Source organism: Aphis gossypii, chromosome 3 (assembly GCF_020184175.1).
Source record: "Aphis gossypii isolate Hap1 chromosome 3, ASM2018417v2, whole genome shotgun sequence".
Taxonomy (NCBI): Eukaryota; Metazoa; Arthropoda; class Insecta; order Hemiptera; family Aphididae; genus Aphis; species Aphis gossypii.
Genome location: NC_065532.1, coordinates 38931999 through 38951968, shown reverse-complemented (window position 1 = coordinate 38951968; position 19970 = coordinate 38931999). Strand labels below are relative to the sequence as shown.

General features: G+C 25.6%; 2 protein-coding genes across 2 annotated transcripts; one reads left to right on the top strand and one right to left on the bottom strand.

Annotated features, from left to right (window-relative positions):
• Positions 1-433: 433 nt before the first annotated feature.
• Positions 434-10355, top strand: LOC114121512 (acyl-CoA:lysophosphatidylglycerol acyltransferase 1-like). The gene is made up of 7 exons (XM_027983898.2): positions 434-1150; positions 6863-7068; positions 7399-7613; positions 7685-7821; positions 7886-8022; positions 8272-8417; positions 8489-10355. The coding sequence occupies exons 1-7, from the start codon at positions 1092-1094 to the stop codon at positions 8720-8722; spliced, it is 1134 nt and encodes a 377-aa protein (XP_027839699.1). The 5' UTR covers positions 434-1091; the 3' UTR covers positions 8723-10355.
• LOC114121527 (dehydrogenase/reductase SDR family member 11-like) lies at positions 8754-19943 on the bottom strand. The gene is made up of 5 exons (XM_027983920.2): positions 19601-19943; positions 16288-16450; positions 10839-10968; positions 10484-10766; positions 8754-9358 (listed from the first exon to the last, which is right to left on the bottom strand). Exons 1-5 carry the CDS (start codon positions 19742-19744, stop codon positions 9317-9319), a joined length of 762 nt encoding a protein of 253 aa, XP_027839721.1. The 5' UTR covers positions 19745-19943; the 3' UTR covers positions 8754-9316.
• Positions 19944-19970: the final 27 nt, after the last annotated feature.

The window sequence follows — 19970 nt, the reverse complement described above, 5'->3', positions numbered from 1 at the left end:
TTACGGATGTAAAGATCCTAAATATATTAAACCCGCGGTTGTCGGCTGACGGGCGACGGCTTGCCTTGTCTAGTTTTTATTTTCCATTTTAATATTCTATCATGACAAAATAAAATGTATTCTATGTTGTCAGTAAGTTAGTCACCATTTTTGGGTTTCGCCCATAGAGATTAGAGGCATAGAGCTCAAGAGCTGCTGCATTATAGAGTAATATAATATTATACTCGAATATGGTTTCGCCATTGAACTCTGATAACATTATCATATTAAAGAGTTCAATGGTTATCACTTATAATTATCCAACGAACCAATCAAATGAGACCAACAATAATCACCAATAAAAAAAATTTGGTGGCTGCTGTCTGGTGGGTTACCACGGTAGCAGGTATCAGCTACCGGTCGCGCGGTTGTTAAAGTGTGTTAAATGTTAACGTTAAGGTCATTTATTTTAGTCTGCACGGTTATAGTAGTACCTATATGTTATATTTTGTAGATAATACGTTTTAATTATTTTCGATACTCATTACTCAGTTACTCAGTAGTCAGTAGTTCAGTACTTTGTACATAGTGCTCAGTGCTCGTCGTTGATAAAACTATTTGACGGTTTGTGGTCAGGCCAGCCTGCACTTTTACTGTCATTACTTGTTCCTAGTGAATTACACCCGAAAGTGCTCCTCTCATCGAAAGTTTTAACAACCCCTACGACCCGAAACTGCTTGAATCGTATTCCACTTCTCCGACCACCTCTTGAGCGTAAAAAACTTTTCTCAAACGACACGTTATCCGGCACGCGTTACCACCCGCTCGTCATTCCTCCCACCCATAGTCCCCAGACGTTCGAAGAGTGAAAACGATGTGAGCTGCGGCTGTCGGCAAGCCAATTTTTTGTTCGTTGGGCGGTAGTGCCTCTCCCCTCGTGCGAGTACACGCGCCTGTTCGAGTATACGACTGTTGTGACTTTGTATTTCGTTTTTTTTTTTAATATAATAATATTTGAAACGAACCGACGTGTGTGCCATCAACATCTAGCAACTCCAGTTTAACGTTCCGTTTTCGCTTTTTGAAATTTTTTTTCGCATGGTGTAATCGACATGAAAACCGACTTAAGCATAGAGATGCCAGACGGACGGCTGAAAAAATTTGGTTACAGGTTTGTACATATTTTTTGGTTGTTTCAATTTACAGAAATTAACTTTACATAGACAGCCGTGACTTACTTAGAATTTGATATTTGTATAGAAAATGACTTGGAATTGAATACATTTATATTTTATAGTGTGCACTACTTTATTGCAAAATAATTAGGTTTATTATCAATTATTAGTCATCATTGATATGTTTTATTGAAATTATTTATCCATCCTTGTTTTTGGGTTTGTTACTTTTATTGTCATATACCTAAGTAGGCATAAGCGTGATTAACATTTCCTTACTAAATTTGACAAAAATAAATTTTTTTTTCTTTAGGTAGGTACAATTTGGGATCTATGTGTACCCACCTACTTAGGTATTTTAAATTTATATTATTACTTTTTAAAGAGAACAGTGTTAGATACAAAACTCTCAAGTTGTTGCTATGAATTTATCAATCTAAATAAATTATATATTTTTAAATGGTATGTAGGTATACTAAATAGTTCTTTTAAAAGTGAAAGAAATTTATTTTATTTTCAATGTTTTTTGTGTATTACAATAATTATAATAATTCAAATAAATAGGTAAAATATAGGTAGGATTAAAGTTATTTTCAAGGCCAAATATTTGTATTAAAATCTGTATTTCACTTTAATTATCTTTGCAAAACTAAAATAGGTAACCTTGTTCATATTTAATTATTATTCACCTGTTTTATAATTTTTTGAGTTGATTTTTTTTTTTAAAATTGATGTCAAACATTGGCACCCCATGATTTTTAATTGTTTGTGTTTAGTCACCTAGGTACATATTTTGGCTATTATTTTGTAATACATGACATATGATTTCTTGTTGGTTTTTTATGATATTTTAATTTCTAAGCAAGTTATGAGCATTTTAGTATTGTACCTCCTCGTAAGTTTCTTAAAAATTAAAATATTGTAAAATACACTGACAACAGATAATGTTCTTACATTTAAGTTCGATGTTAGTTTGATTTGCATTAAAAATTAAAAATAACATCAAAATATTACTGAAAGCGAATTTCCTAGGTATATTATTATACATTTTTAAAACAGAGATAGTATTCTTGTTGTATGTGGTCTACAGTACACTTGTCATCTACCACACATAATATACCAAATCATTCCCATCAATTCGACACCAGTGACAATTAAATTTAATCCCAATCAAAGTTTTTAATGGTTAGGTTAAATGTTTGCTAGTCAGAAAAAAATACTTTTATAAATTTTTAAAGGTAAATTGACTTATTCAAGTTGATACTCATATTTTTTAGGAGAACGATGGTGGAAAAATGATATTAAAGACAACTCGTTTGAATGTTTTTTAATAGACATTAAATCATATTGTAATATATAATAAATATTTTCTGATAATTAGTTTTATAGATATTTATGATATTCTATATTACCTTTATGTAATGATATTTTAATTAAATATTAACATATACCTAGTAGCCACATAATATGGTATATTGTAATATGCAGTATATCGCATACAACAAGTATACCAACAGAGACAACATATGAGGGTATAGCATCCTCTTGATATGATATTAGTAGCTTTCTAGTTTTGAATTTGACATTGTAGGTTCTTACTAAGAGAAAAAAAATACAGTTTGTATTTTTAAGCATACATTTTTTTAAAAGATAATTTATTTTCCAATTTTAACACAAACCTAGACAAAAACCATAAAAATTGTATTTAAATTTTACAAATTAAACTAGGTATCTATTATAAAATTTTATTTCCAAATTGCCTAAATAATTTATTTATTGAAATTAATAGTCATGATTCCTAAATTATGTTTAAGGAATCAACGGTTTAACTATTTGTTCATTAATTAATTGTTTATGTAACCCAGCATAGTTACCTATCTTAATTATTGTAGTTTTAGGTAGGTACTATCTACTTGTTCATACTTTTTTGAAGTGTATTCAATAAAATTATATACCTAGATATTTAAATAATTAGATAGGTAATTTTTTTTACCTATAACTATATTATTAAAATAAGATTGTTTTTAATTTACTTATCTTTGTTTATAAAATAAAAATGATTAATGAATTGCTTCAATCTTATTTTTAAAGCCTTTCATAATCTTATTTATTTTATCAAGAGTACTTTCAAAGTACTTACTTAACAATAATATTATTTAGGTATCTATTTTATTAAATGTTTATTATTTTTATTTGATGACAATTTATATTGCCTTAGTATTTTTTTTTAATTCAATAGTTAGGTATTAGTCATTCAAAATGTAACAATGGTTGAATGAAATGCAATTATAAATCATTAATTTAATTATTTATTTAGTTTTTTAGAGTATAATTAGATTGATCTTAAGTGGATATTATTAGATCATATTTTATTTAAGAATGTTTTTCAACAATTATAAGAATAAAGTTAGGTATAGAAAAAAATTTCATTGTATGGATCGAATATTCCTTAGACATGAAAGAACAGTACACAATTAGCAAGAAAAAGTTATTGAAATTACTCATTAAATATATACAAGGTGGGCTACAAAGTTTTTCCATAATGATAATATTACACCTTACTCTGTATTATCTCAATGTAACATAATATAATATCTTTTGTATTATTTACTCAAATAGTCAAATTGTAAAATAATTATACAAAATCTAATACCTAAATCCTAATTATAAATTTATATTTTACAATTTAACAATTTAGATTTAGATTTCATTTCTAGATAAGTTTATAAGTAGAGCAAGGACTTGTAGGTATGTAGTCCCATATTTTTTCTGGTTAATTTTATCATAGAAAAACTACCTGAACTTTTATCTAAATATCTAGGTAATTTAATAATGTTAATTATTACTTATGTATTTATATTTGTAGAGTAATATCAATGGATATTTTTCCCCTAATCAAATTAACATATTGTAGGCACTCATTACTTAAAATAGATCATGTAATATTAGAAGAAAAGTACATAAATTTATATTTGATGATGTTTTTTCAATAAATTATAGTTCGCATCATAGTTATAACTATAAGTTATCACTCTAGTAATGATACATATAAAATTATATTATTAAACATTAAGTAATAACCAATATTTATGTAATTTAATGACTTAACTATTATGGATATCAGCCAGTATTGTTTTATTATACTGGCAATATTATATAGCAGGGTAAAAGAAATTGCAGATGTATCATAAGACTTATACGGCTTATGTCTATTATAAGACTCAAAATATTTTTACTAATAAATTATTATTAATATTTTATATTTATATATAAAAAAAAATTATTTAAATAAGTATAAACTTAATATTTATTTAATCAACTACAATTTATAGAAAATATGTTCAGAAAAATTATAGTGTTTTTAATCTATTACCTATTTAAATACATAATTATTTTTTAATTTTTAGTTAATATCTAATTCAACGTAACATATTTGTCACATATTCATTTCTTTTGTAGGTAATACATTTTTATTGTTTTCTTTTATTTTCTTACTCTTTGTTATTACATATTTTTTTGTTAAATTATACAGCTCACTATTCTTAAGCTGACTATCCCTGTCATACAATAAATGTACATTTTATCTTAAAGTATTAAGTATACATATTATAATTTAAATACTTAATTTTGTGATTATGAAACACTTTAAATTTTCTAATAATAATTCCTAATTTTTTTACAGTTTAATTTAAAGTATACTTAAGAACTTATTCTTCATTTATATCGATACTATGATATTTAGTAATTAAATTGTAATATTTTGATTTTCTGAAAATTGGATAATAATTAATATTTAATGTAATGGCCCCTAAACTAATTTGTTTTAGATTAAATTGTCAAATTACTTGTTTAATTGTTTTTTGATTAAGTAACTAAATTTTATGTTATCGTTATCTATTATGATAATTCTATTTAATTTCTATATACAAAATAAATACATTTTAATATTTTATACAATAATAAATAAAATCAATTTGTTATTCAATGCTTTTCAAATTCATTCTACTTGTATTTATATTCATTTATACACGAAGTCTAACTTTAAACATACATTTGCTTCAATTCGATATATTTTTTTCAAACCTAATAATTGTTTCATAATAATTTGTGTTCAGTCTTATTATTTATTAATATTGATCTGAATGAGCTTGTTATTAATGTTTTATATACCTACCAAACATAAAAAACCTTGAAGTATATTGTTTGAAACAATTAAATTAAAAATTAAAATTATGTTTTATTTAATTTATTTATGTTTTCTAGAGGATAATGTATTAATGTAGTTGTTCCTTAATAATCTTTAAATAATTATTTTATTTTCACGGCTAGAACCCAAGTGATAAGAATAATTATATTGTATGATAATTATATGATTATATTAGGTATTTTATTAATATTAATAAATTATCATAATATACTTAGTACTTACTGTTATTTGGCATTCTGTGTATTTTACAAAACATTCTCTAGCTTCAATAGTTCAATATATTATTATACTTAAATACACATGACTATTATCTTCTATTTATTTTTGTAATTTGTACTTCTTATTCTAAAAGTTTTGTTGATAATGATTTTTGAAACTATCTTTCTGTTGTAAATATCAGTATTTTGTAAATGACAATTGAAAAAATATTGTTTTGAAAATAATTATCTCTGTTTATACTCTGTTCAATTTGTTGAAAGCTATATAAAACAAATATATATATACTTTTTAATTAAGCACATATAGTTGGTCAGTAATTATTGTGTACGAGCTTATATATGGTTAACTCGATGAGGAGTAGACAAATGAGTGTTATCTAACCACCTGAAAAGCTGGTCGCCTATGACTGTGTTTCTTAACTTGAACAGAATATAGTTTTAATTTATTTTTGTATTTTGATTTACTGTTTATTCTTATGTTTATCATTAGTATAAATTGTAAATTACTAATTAAAAATATTATAGTATTGTTTTTCTCTTCTAGTTTTTGATAAATTAAAAAAATTACTCAATGTTACTTCTAGATAATTACTAATTGTAAATTACTAACGAGATATTTTTCTAATACAGTAAATTAATAAATAAGGATTAAATCTGAATTGTTAAAAACCATAATCAACGAGAAAAAAACATTTCTCTGTATTAAACTCAAAACTGATTGAAATATTAAATATTAAACTTGATTAATTATAAAAAAAAGAATCAAAACTATTCAATTGTTTTCTTTTTTATCTTTGTCACAAATGTAATCTCTATTATTAGACAGATAAACTATTAATTTATCTTTTCATTATTTAAAAATATAAAAATGACATTTTTGTCTAATTTAAAACACATGATAAACTACAGTTTTACACTGCAAAAATTTATAATATTTAATATTAGGTATTATAATTTATTTAATTTTAACTTTAATTATAAAAAAATAACAATTTTTGCGATTAGTACTGTTTTAACAAAATATTATCTACCTCTCATAAAGTCTCAATATTTCACTAATTCTTACTCTATTAATATTTCTCTATCCAATCAATAATGTATTTTCTCATGTACTCTCTTTTTCTCCTTTCACTTATCATTACGTCTTCCTTAATTATTAAAATATAGTTTTTGTTTAAAATTTCAATAAAACAAAAAATGGCACAACTTAACATAATGTATTTGAATTTTATATTTTTATAAAAATATTTTTGATTTTAAATTAAAATAATTTATATTTTTAGAGCTACTGTAACTTGCAAAGTTATCATCCGAATATTGTTTGTACTCATTAACAACATTTATTGTATACCAACATACTGTGTTTGGATGATCATATTTTTTCCTTTACGGAAGATTCATCCAAATCTATATTGGAAACTTGAAGGCTTATTTTTCCATTGGCTCTTAGCAATGGTTTCTATGTGGTCTTGGTCAGCTGGTTATGACAGTAAGTATAATCTTTTATTACCTATATTACATAAAAATTCATCACTTTTAAATACTCTCATTTCGGCTCAATATTTTGCCTATTATCTCAGAAATGCTTTGTTGTTCTCTCTTATGTTTTCATGTTTATTTTGTTTCAGTTCATTATTTTTTTAATTTTTCTATTGTGTTAATATAAGTTATAAATATAAACTGTAAATATTCTTTTTAATGGAAACTCTTGTTAAATTACTTTTAATAAAACTGACTAATTTTAAAACATAAAATATTTGATTTGTTCTTTATTTCAGTTAATTAAATATATTTAAATGTATTGTTTATTTTTTTATAGTTGTTGAAATGGGTGATGATATTAGATTATGTTTGAATGATCGTACACTAGTATTAGTTAATCATCAATCTACAGCAGATGTGCCAATGCTGATGACAAATTTTAATTCCAAGGCTGGAGTGTTGCCCAATATTATGTGGATCATGGACAGGATATTCAAGTTTACTAATTTTGGTATTGTTTCTATTATACATCAGGATTTTTTTATCTTATCGGTAAGTGTTGTTTTTTTTTCGTTCTTTTAAACTTGAAACAAATCAATTGTTCATTAATTAATTTTTATTAGGGTAAAGATCAAAGAGAACAAGCTGTTAAAGAATTAAGGACTCATATTCGTGGATCATATTTGCCTCGCCAGAGAAAATTAATTATTTTATTTCCAGAAGGTGGATTTTTAAGAAAAAGACGAGAAGCAAGTCAAAGGTAAATTAATTAAATAATTTAATTATTGAGCAATTAAATACTGATTAATAATTATTAATTTAAGGTATGCACAGAAAAACAATTTACCTCTATTAGAACATGTTACGTTACCAAGATTAGGAGCTTTTTCAGCTATCATTGATGAACTTTCACCAAAACAAACAAAATATGGTGGTGTGACTAACAATAATACCGAATTTAGTAAGCAATATTAATTTTTATGTACTTGTGTATTCATATTATAAATTATTATATAAAAATATTTATAATTATTAATTATTTTTTTAAAAACTGTTAAATATAGTTTGTAAAAAATGATTTTGTTGACTTCACTATTTCAGTATAGTAAAATGTATCATGATATATCTAATATTCATATTTAGTTTAAAAAAATATTATATTTACTAGCATAAAATCCAATTCTAATTTTATTTTAATACATTATTGTAGATGAGAATACCGATAAATTAGCATGGATTTTGGATATAACAGTTGCATATTCTGAAGGAAGACCTTTAGATTTACCTACTATCATTATGGGTCAAAGAAGAGCTTGCCGTACACATATGTACTATAGATTATTTCCCAGTTCACTTGTATGTTGATTTTTAAAAATAACAATTTGAATGTATTAGTTATAAATGTTATAATAAATTGAAATGTTCAGGTTCCTAGAGAACAAGAAGAAATGACTAAATGGTTGTTTGATCGTTGGGAAGAAAAAGAACGTCTTCTAGAAACATTCTATTCTACTGGTGAATTCCCCAGTCACAAAGGATCACGTCAAACAGCTGTCATCCAACAGGATTGCGTAAGGTTCCTTATATTACATCTATTTTTTATTGCATCGTCATATGCTCACTACAGGATAATTCATTATTTAATTGGATTAGTATGGTAAAATTGAAATTAAAAAAAAAAATAACAACAAAGAGAGGAAAAACGAACTTTATTAATGTTTAGATTTTCTGTATACATATATTTATTTTATGTATGCTTAACTTATATCAGCTGGTAATAAAATCAATGAATACATGTGATTGAACTCTTGGTTGTTGTATAAAACCCAAAATAAACATTTTTACAAATAACATTAACATCTAAGGATATCACTTACAAAATAACTTAACTAAATAGCACGAACGAGTTTAGTAACTGTGATTTACTTTATTTACATATTTAAATTATCATATGAACATCAATGTTTATTTTGTTTTCACCTAACTAATATTGATTTAATATTTTTATTTTTTTTTTTTTTTTTGTAAATATCAAGTAAAATATTGTAATATTAAGAATCATTATTTTATTATTGTTTTTTTCTTTTTCTTATATGTATATGTATAGTATGTATATATTATTTATACATATTTATATTTAGAAACCATAGACTTTGTATTTTAATGAAAAATATTATTTACTAATACATTTTTATTTTATTTTGAGATAAATCTTATGACATAATATAGTGCTTGTGATTTGAAGATCATTTAAATCACGCCTCTGAACCTATAGGTTTGATGATAATATCTTGCACCTGAAACAAATTGTTTTACTATTAAACTATTAAAAAATTGTACATTGAATATTTATTATTTTCTGATGTATGAACATTTTAGAAAATGATTCTCCAATAGTTAACATTTTTATGATTAATTAAAGCTTTGTATTTATTTTAACGCGTAAAATGTTTTTTATGCCAACTAATGTGTTTGCAAGATATGTTAATTATTAGTCTTCTGTGTTGTGACTGTGATAACATTTATATTATATATTATATTTTATAGTATACGATTTATTCTTGTATTGTTATACATTTTCACTTTAAATTTACATTTTACTTAACTAAAATCAATCACTGTACAGAAGACATTTGTAGATTGTAATCATCCATTAATTGTATTGTTTTCCTTACATTATGAGTTATATTATTTTATGAATCATTTTTATTTTTTTATAATTTTGTGTGTATATATTTATATATACATATATATTTTTTCTCTGAAAAACCATTTTATACTGTTCTTTCTTTTTTTTATTGCTATTATTATTATTATTATTATTTACTGAAACAATCGTCATTTCTTTCAATTAATAAATCATTTGCATTATTTGTATTTTATATTATATGTATATGAAAAAAAACCATATATATTTATATATTATACATTTTTGAGTGATTGCAATTATTACATAGAGGAATTTTGTATATCACTATATGAATAAGTGAAAGTAAAATGTATTTTTAAATCCATTGTATGAAAATTGTGTTAGTTTTTAAGAATTAATGAGCCTAAATTGCAATATCTAAGAGAAGGTTGTTGTTTGATTCCAGAATTATTGTACTTTTTATGGAATATTATTTTATAATGGTTCTATGAAGGCCAAAATTAAAATAAATAAAAATAGTTTCCTAACATAATTTGTTTTAAATGTATAAACTATTTACTTATAAATATAAGTAAATAATATCTGGCAATAATATGAAAATATACATTTTTTAAATGTTGAAATAATAAATAAGCTGAATTGAATGGTTGTATTTATTAATGATAATATTATGAATATTAAAAAAATTCTTTTGAACATAACAAGTGTATTTAAATCAAAAAATTTTAACAATTCATTAATAAAAAAATAAAATTGTGAGAAATTATATTACTTGAACGTGTGGAGGAGTGGCTAATATAAATTCAATGGTAGATGCTACATCTGCTGGAGAAATACTGGGGTACGCTTCATATAAATGTTTATCAAAGCTTTCTCCTAATGAATTTTTGAAAATTGATGATTTCACTAGACCCGGACTAAGACACGTGACCTTGATTGGACTTTTCAATGCTCTTAATTCTTGCCTCAACCCTTCCGTGAGTGCTCGTACAGCGTGTTTAGTCGCAGAATAGAAGTGGAACGGGCCATATGAAGGAACATAATGCGCCAGATTACTATACGTAAACAGTTAAATAAACTGTATCAAAGTAAAGTTAATGGTACATTATTTATTTATTTTTTTTTACCTGCTCAAATGAATAATGTGAGCGTCTTCTAAGTTGCGACTATTCATGGATCTAACTGCCTCACGTGAACAAACACTTAACGCTATTACATTAACATCCAATATTCTTTTCCATTCCGATACAGTACCATCTATATTAAAAAGACAATACATATTTAATATGTAATAAACAATTTTTTTTCTTACTAAAACAAATACAGATATTTTGTTAAAAAGCCAATTATAAATTAATAAACTAACAGAATACCTAAAGATATTATCAATTATAAATTAGTTATAATTGATTTATAATTGGTAAACTTTTAGTCTATAGAAGTATTAACTATTTTTTTTTTAATAATACTTAAAATCACCGTTTTTTTTATAGTTAATCTACCATGATAATTGTCACTTAACTATTATTGAGAATTTTTATAGTTGTGTCCTCTGGATAATAATACATAATTATTAAAAATAAGAATTTTATTTTTGACCACCTGTGCTTTGCAATGTTAAAATGTTTATCTAAAGGGTATCTATAACATAAAACATCGATAGGTAAATACCTATCATTTTAACACACCAATATTTACATCAATGGCCTAATTTATAATTATACCTATTATTAACTGTATTATATACCTATTATACTATTTTCTATTTACCTACGACCAGTACAACCTAGTTAAAGTATTATTTATTTTAATAATAATTTAAACTTTAAAGTATTTTAAAATATTAGTATACCTATAGATAATATACCATTTAGACCAATTGGCACTATATAGATTTTCTGCTACGTGAGCACAATAAGTTATAGACGTTATGACATTATGTTCTTATACAAAACCAATGCTTTTAGGATTTAAATTTTAAATATACGTCATGCCAGGCTGAATTCTGTCAGATCTGCTGAACGTACCTCATGACATTTTAAGAATTGAATGGTTATCAAAATGATAGGTCGGTCATAGGTACTTAAATAATATTATTTACTAAATAATTACCTATATATAGTTGGATATCCTATAATACCTACTTATTATTTATGATTTTTATGAAAATTTTATTTTTCTACGTTTAAATGAATTTGCCTTCACTAGTTGGTTATTAAGGTTCATCAAGTTTCTATCTTCTCATGTTCAACACAATATATTGTAGGTACTTCTTATTTTAGTTATAATAATAATATAACTCATCACTCATGCTTGTGTTAGATGTTTTTCGGTGTCTAGTAGAGGTATCTACCTACCTAACTAGCTAAAATCTGGTACTGGATTTTATTCCCAGTCATTAATAAATTATCTATTTATGTATGGCCATTTAACTGCATGTTTATATTTTTATATATACCTAGGACCTAGGTATATACCCAATATATTAATTTTATTGAGTGCTTATATTCTATTAAAACAAGTTATGAAACATTTTATGACGCAAAAATTGCCATAATATTGGCGACAGTTGGTACAAAGTTAATATATAAATAAATATCTGATAACCTACAACATAATATGTAGGTACCTATAGAATAATATAATATACTTATTGTATCACGTATTATTATATGATATATCGATGGTGCCGAAATATAATACATAAATATAGCATAATGGTTATGTAGGACAAAAAATAATGAATTTAGAGTACCCTAACCTTTCACCAGTTATTAACATGGCAATATCTCACAATAATTTCGTTTTTTCATTACTAACTTTTATACGAACTTAATTATTTAGTACGGTATATCCACCCAATGACTATGTAGTATAACAGGTGGAGAATAAACAGTATTGTAGACTGTAGAGCAATACATTATAATTATTATTATAATTTGGTTTCAGTAGATGCCATTGCAGGTAATACTTGCAGATAAATCGCAATCATTATAAACGATTCTATAATTATTTGTGGCTATTATATTTTTTAGTTAAGATTTTTAATCAAATACCATTATAGGTATGTAATCAAAACATGACGTATTTCTTCAGAAATACCAAGATATTAGCAAATTATGTAGGTATAGTACAAAATGTATTCTCGTCTATTGTGTAATATTCGTATAGGTAACTATCTAAACATAACTCGTGAACTTTTTTTTTAAATTTGATATAGGTAACAGAGCGTTTGACGATGGTTTTTGAATAAATGTATCACTATATAGTGTGTAGTGATAATGTAATATAGTAGGTACCATTGCTCATTGGCAACTATATATAATTTAGACACCTAGTATGACTGAGTAAGTAATAATTTAAAATATTAAATGTTAAAATGTAAAATGTTGTATTAAATTATATTGTGTATCTCTGTATTATGTTGGTAGTAGTACATAATACATTGTATAGGTACGTATAAAATAATTGTAAAATATATTTTACTGTTACTTTGTTATACACTTCACTTTGGGACTAGAGTATCTGAGTGTTTACCATTTAACCAAACCTAACCTAATTAAAATGAGTCAATAAGGTAAAATGGGTTCAAAACTTATGAGTAAAATATTATACATCCATCAGGTATGCATTGAAGTAAAAACTTTAATTTGGCTATTTACCTATACTAATAAATATTTATTAATATACATCAAATGTATTTTTTTTTTCAAAAATGTTTTAAAATAAATTTGACTTTAAAATATGTGTACTAAATATGTGACTGTAAAATCGGTTAGGTTATAAATGGACGAAAAATACATACTGACCCATGTAATAAGTCCATTAGCTGAATTTTTCCTATGTATACGTGTAATGTGTAAATAGAGACCAGCCTATTTGAGATAAGTTCATTATGAATCCAATAAGTGGTATGTTATGGTACTACGTAATACAATATAGATAGGTTAGATAGGTACCTACTGCACACAACATTAATCATTTTACTCGTATTAAAGTTTTTTAAACATTAATCTTTAAACACATTTATATGAACATACCTATTATTATTATTATCATCAAAACTCATTTACCTATAAATTGTAAAAAACATACACCGGTGTAGCTAAAACCTAGTAATAAGTAGTGACATTATTTTCGAAAAGTGATGCAACTTCATATAGCCATATATACATTCACATTTTAATAGTACCTATATATAATTATATTATTATAACACGTGCGTGTTAAATATTTCATATTGCAATTTGTAGTGTTGCAGTAGCTATAAGGTATGTAACATTAATTTCGCTTACTCTTAACTTAATGCCGCACTCACTCCCGAAGTCCCGACCTGAATACTTAGTAGCGTCATTGAACAATGCACAATGTAATTTATTTTTTAATAAATTATTTTAAATTATCAACGATCGACGAGTTGATTAACTTTTATTTTACTGTTCTGATAATTCGTTTATCATTGTTTACCCATTTAATAAATTAAGTACTTGTTAGGTATATCAAATATCGTTATTATGTTATGCCTATCTGACATTTCGGCTGCCATACATGTATATTTTCATAGAGATTAGAGAGGATGGAGTAACTCCCCCTATAAAAGTTAAAATAGCTACAACCTCCTAACCCCCCTCCAAAAAAAAAATAAATTTAGACCAGTAGTGCCCAACCCTCGGTCCGCGGGTTACATGTGGCCCGAGAAGATATAAAAGTTGCCCATTAAAATTTTTTAATAAAAGAATTTTTTATCATATTGTATTAGCGATTTTTTCTATCGGACATTTTCATTTTTCAATTATAAATTTTACGATTTAATATCGACATCACCAGTGCACTTTAAATAGCATACAGTGTACAGATCAATGTATATCCAATATGCACCTATTTATGTATTGTACACTATTATGTAGTATGCGTGTAATAACATTATATTGTTAGATTGAGATTGAGATTATTCGTACTTTTATTTTTGATGGTCCGCTTAAAGATAATTGTGTACCAAAGTGGCCCGCCAAAGAAAAAAGGTTGGACATCACTGATTTAGACGATAATCTTCAGATTTCTACTAGTGTGGATAATTTCCTTAAATTTAACTATAAAGAAACTTTAAAAACTAGAAAGTTTATTATTTATATTGATTATTATAAAGGAGTTTGACTTAAAAATTATGTAGGTAGGTATTAAGTATTTATATTTAAATTTATAAGAGTATATCTATATGGGTAATTGTTTGTCTTATAATATTTATGTTTATTGGTATCTACCTATTAATCGTAAATATATTTACGATATATTACATTATATTATAATATATATATTTTTTTTTTATTATATATACCTAAGGTACCTTATTTTGAATTTACTAATACAATATAAATTATAATATTACATGATGTAAAGATAGGTATATTCAATAACTTTTTTAAAATGGCGTTTCTAGTGGATTTAATATTATCAACTATTATCTATATAGCTCAATGGCATGTGACATATATTTTCAACTTTACAGATCAATTTATTATTTGGCTATATAATGAACATAAAAATAGAGATATTTATATAGACAACGATGTTTTAAATACCTTTGCATGACCTATATGTTATGTTTTCGATTATTTGTATTATTAATTATGACTAGTGGGTAGTGCCTACCTATAAATGTATTATACATTAAAAATTATTTTTTACATATATGAACGGTATACTACAGGTGTAGCCCTTCATAATTCTGTTTGAATTAAATTATTTATGGAGTTATAGCTATTAGCTACCCATTCAAAAAAAAAATTAGTTATAATTACGGCTATATACCTACCGAATGTACCGATCATGCGTGAGTATCTTTATTTACTGCAAACTTATCAAAAAACTTTCTTGGGAATAATATCTTACAAACAGAAATATCATCTTAATTTGTATTACGTGTAGTACCTAATTAAAGTGTTAGTTCCGTGGATATATTATGGAACACAAGACAGAAGCATACTCCATTAATGCGTAGACTTATTATAGTTCATAAGTGGTACTTCCTATAAAAAAAATTATTTTTTTTCTTTCCCTCTTGCCTATATATATTTTACTCCATTATATATTGTTTATCATAACTACAACAAATAACAAATTTTATAATCTATTTGGCTAGTCGACTGTCGAGTCTATCGCTATAATAATAATAAACTATATAAGAACAGTGGTGGTTCACGTGCATAGCTATATCCTGTATCGGCTGAACCACCCCGTTCATACACCATCATAACAATATACCTATAGTATGCGCTACCTATTGTATTTAAAATTTTTTGTATTTATTAATTATGAAGGCTTCGATAACAAAGGAATTAGCCTACATTAGTAAAAATTATTGTATGTATTATTTATACTTATTGTATGGTTGTTTGCTTAGCATAATTAAGGTGATTACATTTTAAATTTTTGACGGTATTTTCGGAGAGGACAGTTCGGTTACTACACAGCAGTTTCTGCTGGTAGCTAGGTATCAATGTTTGTTTATAATAATTTGTTTTTGTATATTTGTATGGTTGATATCATTTGATAGATAAATTTAATGCATGCACTTACCTATGAGTGTAGACCGTCCGCCGACACCAGCGTTGTTTATGAGTATGTCGACGCCACCGAACGTTTCTTCGACCCATTGAAACGTTCGTATGATCTCTTCCTCATGACATAGATCCACGTTTAACGGGTAGAGATTTGTCGTTTTTTTTTCATTTTTCAGTTCCTATATACACAATTATAGATAAATATGTTTATCGAATATTATAAGTAAATAATATGTTCCACAAAGATCAATGAGTATTACTTTAATAATATTTTTATATCTTTTTAAGCAACCAACATCGTACACAATTAATGTTATATCTATCATGAAAATATTGAAATATTGATACCAGTATAGAGTGCTGAATAATTTTTAGACCAGAGGCCAACTACCATTTTACCACCCATGCCATCTACAACTTTTGTCTTTTAATCTACAGTTTTTTTTTTACCTAATAGTATAAATATTATTATTAAAAACATTGTATCACACTAAATCCACTCACCCACCCATATTGGTCTTGAGGAATTGCTTCAAAAATACTCACTTTGGAACTGATTGAAACCATATAAATAGATGTACCGATATGTATAGTATCTATACACTGTACACACTGTACACATCGATATACGTATCTTACCAGTTACCATATAACTTATTTTACCTATATGGTGATTGTGGTTACCTAATTAGTTATAATATTATTTTATATCGATCGCGCGGTTTTTTTATTTTACACCGTTGTATCGACGTACTCAGTACTCTGATTTAATATAGGTATTTAATGGCCAATGGATACCTAGCGTAGCCAATATGTGATCAATCAACAATAATTCTGTCTAATATAATATGTGAATATGTAATCTATAATATACCCAATATAGGTAAGTACCTAGCTTAAATACTAAGTTAACTATTACTAAAGTATAAAATTAATGTGTCTTGTGTGTGTCTATACTTACATTTAATCATATTTTATCTAATTTATAACCTAATTATTGTCTTATAACAGTTTCAATTAACTATAAATAAATAATTAAATGTATAAGTACATAATATATTATAAAATACTGTATACCTATAATAACTATTACCTAGATAGTTGACTAGTCCATATAGGATCATGTTCTTTGTATCACTGTTATTTTTAAATAGATAATTGTTTTTGTAAATCAAAATAATATATACACCTAATTTATTAAATCATTACTTAACATTGTTACATTTATTTTATTCTTTATGTATGTAAGTACATTGTAATTCACAATTATTACTATTATTATTCGCAATTTTACCCTTCATAATATACTAATATAGGAATCTATGCTAACTTAATATGTACCAATAGGCAATAACATAATATATAGAGTAGGTATATATACATACAGCCAATAACCATATAGCCATATAGGTTGTTTGTGGTAACTAGTAAGTAGTAACCACTATAACAGATATCTGGTTTATGTTATACAAACATTGAAACAGCACCATATAATATTATAAAAATGAAACGAAGAAGAGCGATGGAACCAGATTCTTTCAAGATAGATTTTACTTTTTCTCGATATACACGACGCGTGCACACAGAATATTATACGTGGCTTACGTAAGTATAGAAACCCGTTCATTTGAGCGTGAGCCCTATTGCCGCAGGGGACCAAAATGAATTTCGTATTACTCCCTAAATATACATTTGACACGTGTTTTACTAATGGTTTTTTTATTGATCTTTATCCTTGACATAATAAAAATTTGGCATGCAAATCAAAATGGTTACGATGAAATATTGTAGTAACTCAAACGTATTGCGTTTAACCGGTTATCCAACAAGAAGGCATAAGCCATAAGATGTCATAACCGATATCAGTAAAGTGTTGATGTATCCACATATAAAAATTATATGATAAGTGATAACAAATTATAAAAATAATATAATAATTAAGTATATCTTTACTTTCCATTATTTTATTTTTATTTTTTAACATTGCTGTTCATTATAAATTATAATAGACAGTAGGATCAGTAGATACCTAGTTACTAATTCATTACATATTTCGAAGTTGTTGGTATCTTGTAATTTGTAAATAATGTAATATTATATAGTAAAAAGTTTTAAATATTTAAATTAAAAATAAATAACTTATTATTTATATAAGTAGGTACCTACTCAATTTCTTAACAAATTTTGTTTGTATTAATTTTCGATAATTCTATTAATATATGAAAAATATTGGTGTCTATATTTTTTTTAAAATTATTTTAAGGGTCTAAAAGTATGTGCCTTGATTAAATTCTACATAGATACAAGTTATATGTATCCCAAATTCCCAACCGAATACCGATTTACTTTAATTTATAGAACATTTAACAGAACTTTTATAAAAGTACAATATTTCAATTTTTTATATTTAAATAAAAAGTTGGTATACTTGTTATAGAAATAATTTATAAAAATTAGTTTTGAATTTTGAAATAATGGAATGCATTTTGATACCAAGAATTTCGGCAATAATTTCTAACACTGAACAAATTACGTTAATTTTGTATTTTTATTTTAAATTTACTTTTATTTAATAAATACCAAATTGTAAGCTATATTATTTCTAATTGTATCTATTATCAATAACAATAATGTTGTTGTCAATTGTCCATAGATAATAAAATTCTTTAATAAATTCATATACTGACATAGAACTACTGAATTATAATGCAGTATGCAAAGCTAATGAAAATATTGTTTCAGTTAAAATTACGGGAATAGGACTTTTCGGCGCTGCAGTATCGGCGATAGATATTTTGCCGTTTTGGCGACGCCGAAAATTATGCAATACATGTTAACCTATTCTATGTTGTTTATTTTAACTCGTTATCTATATTGTTTCACATATAACTGCAAATTTAGTATAGTAATAAGATGAACAATAAACATATTAAATACTTAATTAGTAGTTCGTTGGGTGGTAGCGCAAAAGTTCATTAAAGTCGCTTTAGATTTTTTCAAGTACCTACCTACCTAATTAACATTTTTTGATGACATACATCCGGTAACTTGTGTGCAAACACTGCAAACGGAGTATACCAAGTAGGTGCCTAATGATTTATATGATAAACTTTTAACATCCCAACACATTTTCAATTAATATAAATGTGAGATTTCAGGTGTCTATATTTTGTATATAAAAATAAATTATCAATTACGTAAAGAAGGTTACGGATCTCTACTGTATACCTATTAGTCCTAGTATAAATATAATATAATATATATTATACAAGGAATTCATCTTAAATTATTAAGCAAGCTTCCACAGTTTAATTAGTGTGAATACTTACCAACAAGAGTTCAGTCTGTTTATCAATGGCCACGACTGCAAGGTTCAAATCCAACAGTCTTTTAGTGATTGCCATGCCTATACCTCCGTTGGCGCCAGTAACTAACGCCACTTTGCCTTTCCATCGGTTCATATTAGTGGTCATTATGTATTTATTCAATTTAAAAAATGAAAAACGTATTCTAAAATGTGGACTGTGGGGGTTATAAACTAACCGATATCACTTAATATTATTTATGGTACTTATAAAATTATTATCACTGTTACTATTTAGGTAAGTTGGTGTCTGGTAATCCATTGGCGCGCGAACGCACATTAGCGACTGTTTCAACGAGTGTCTGATTACGACTGCCACTGGTTCGGAATTTTAC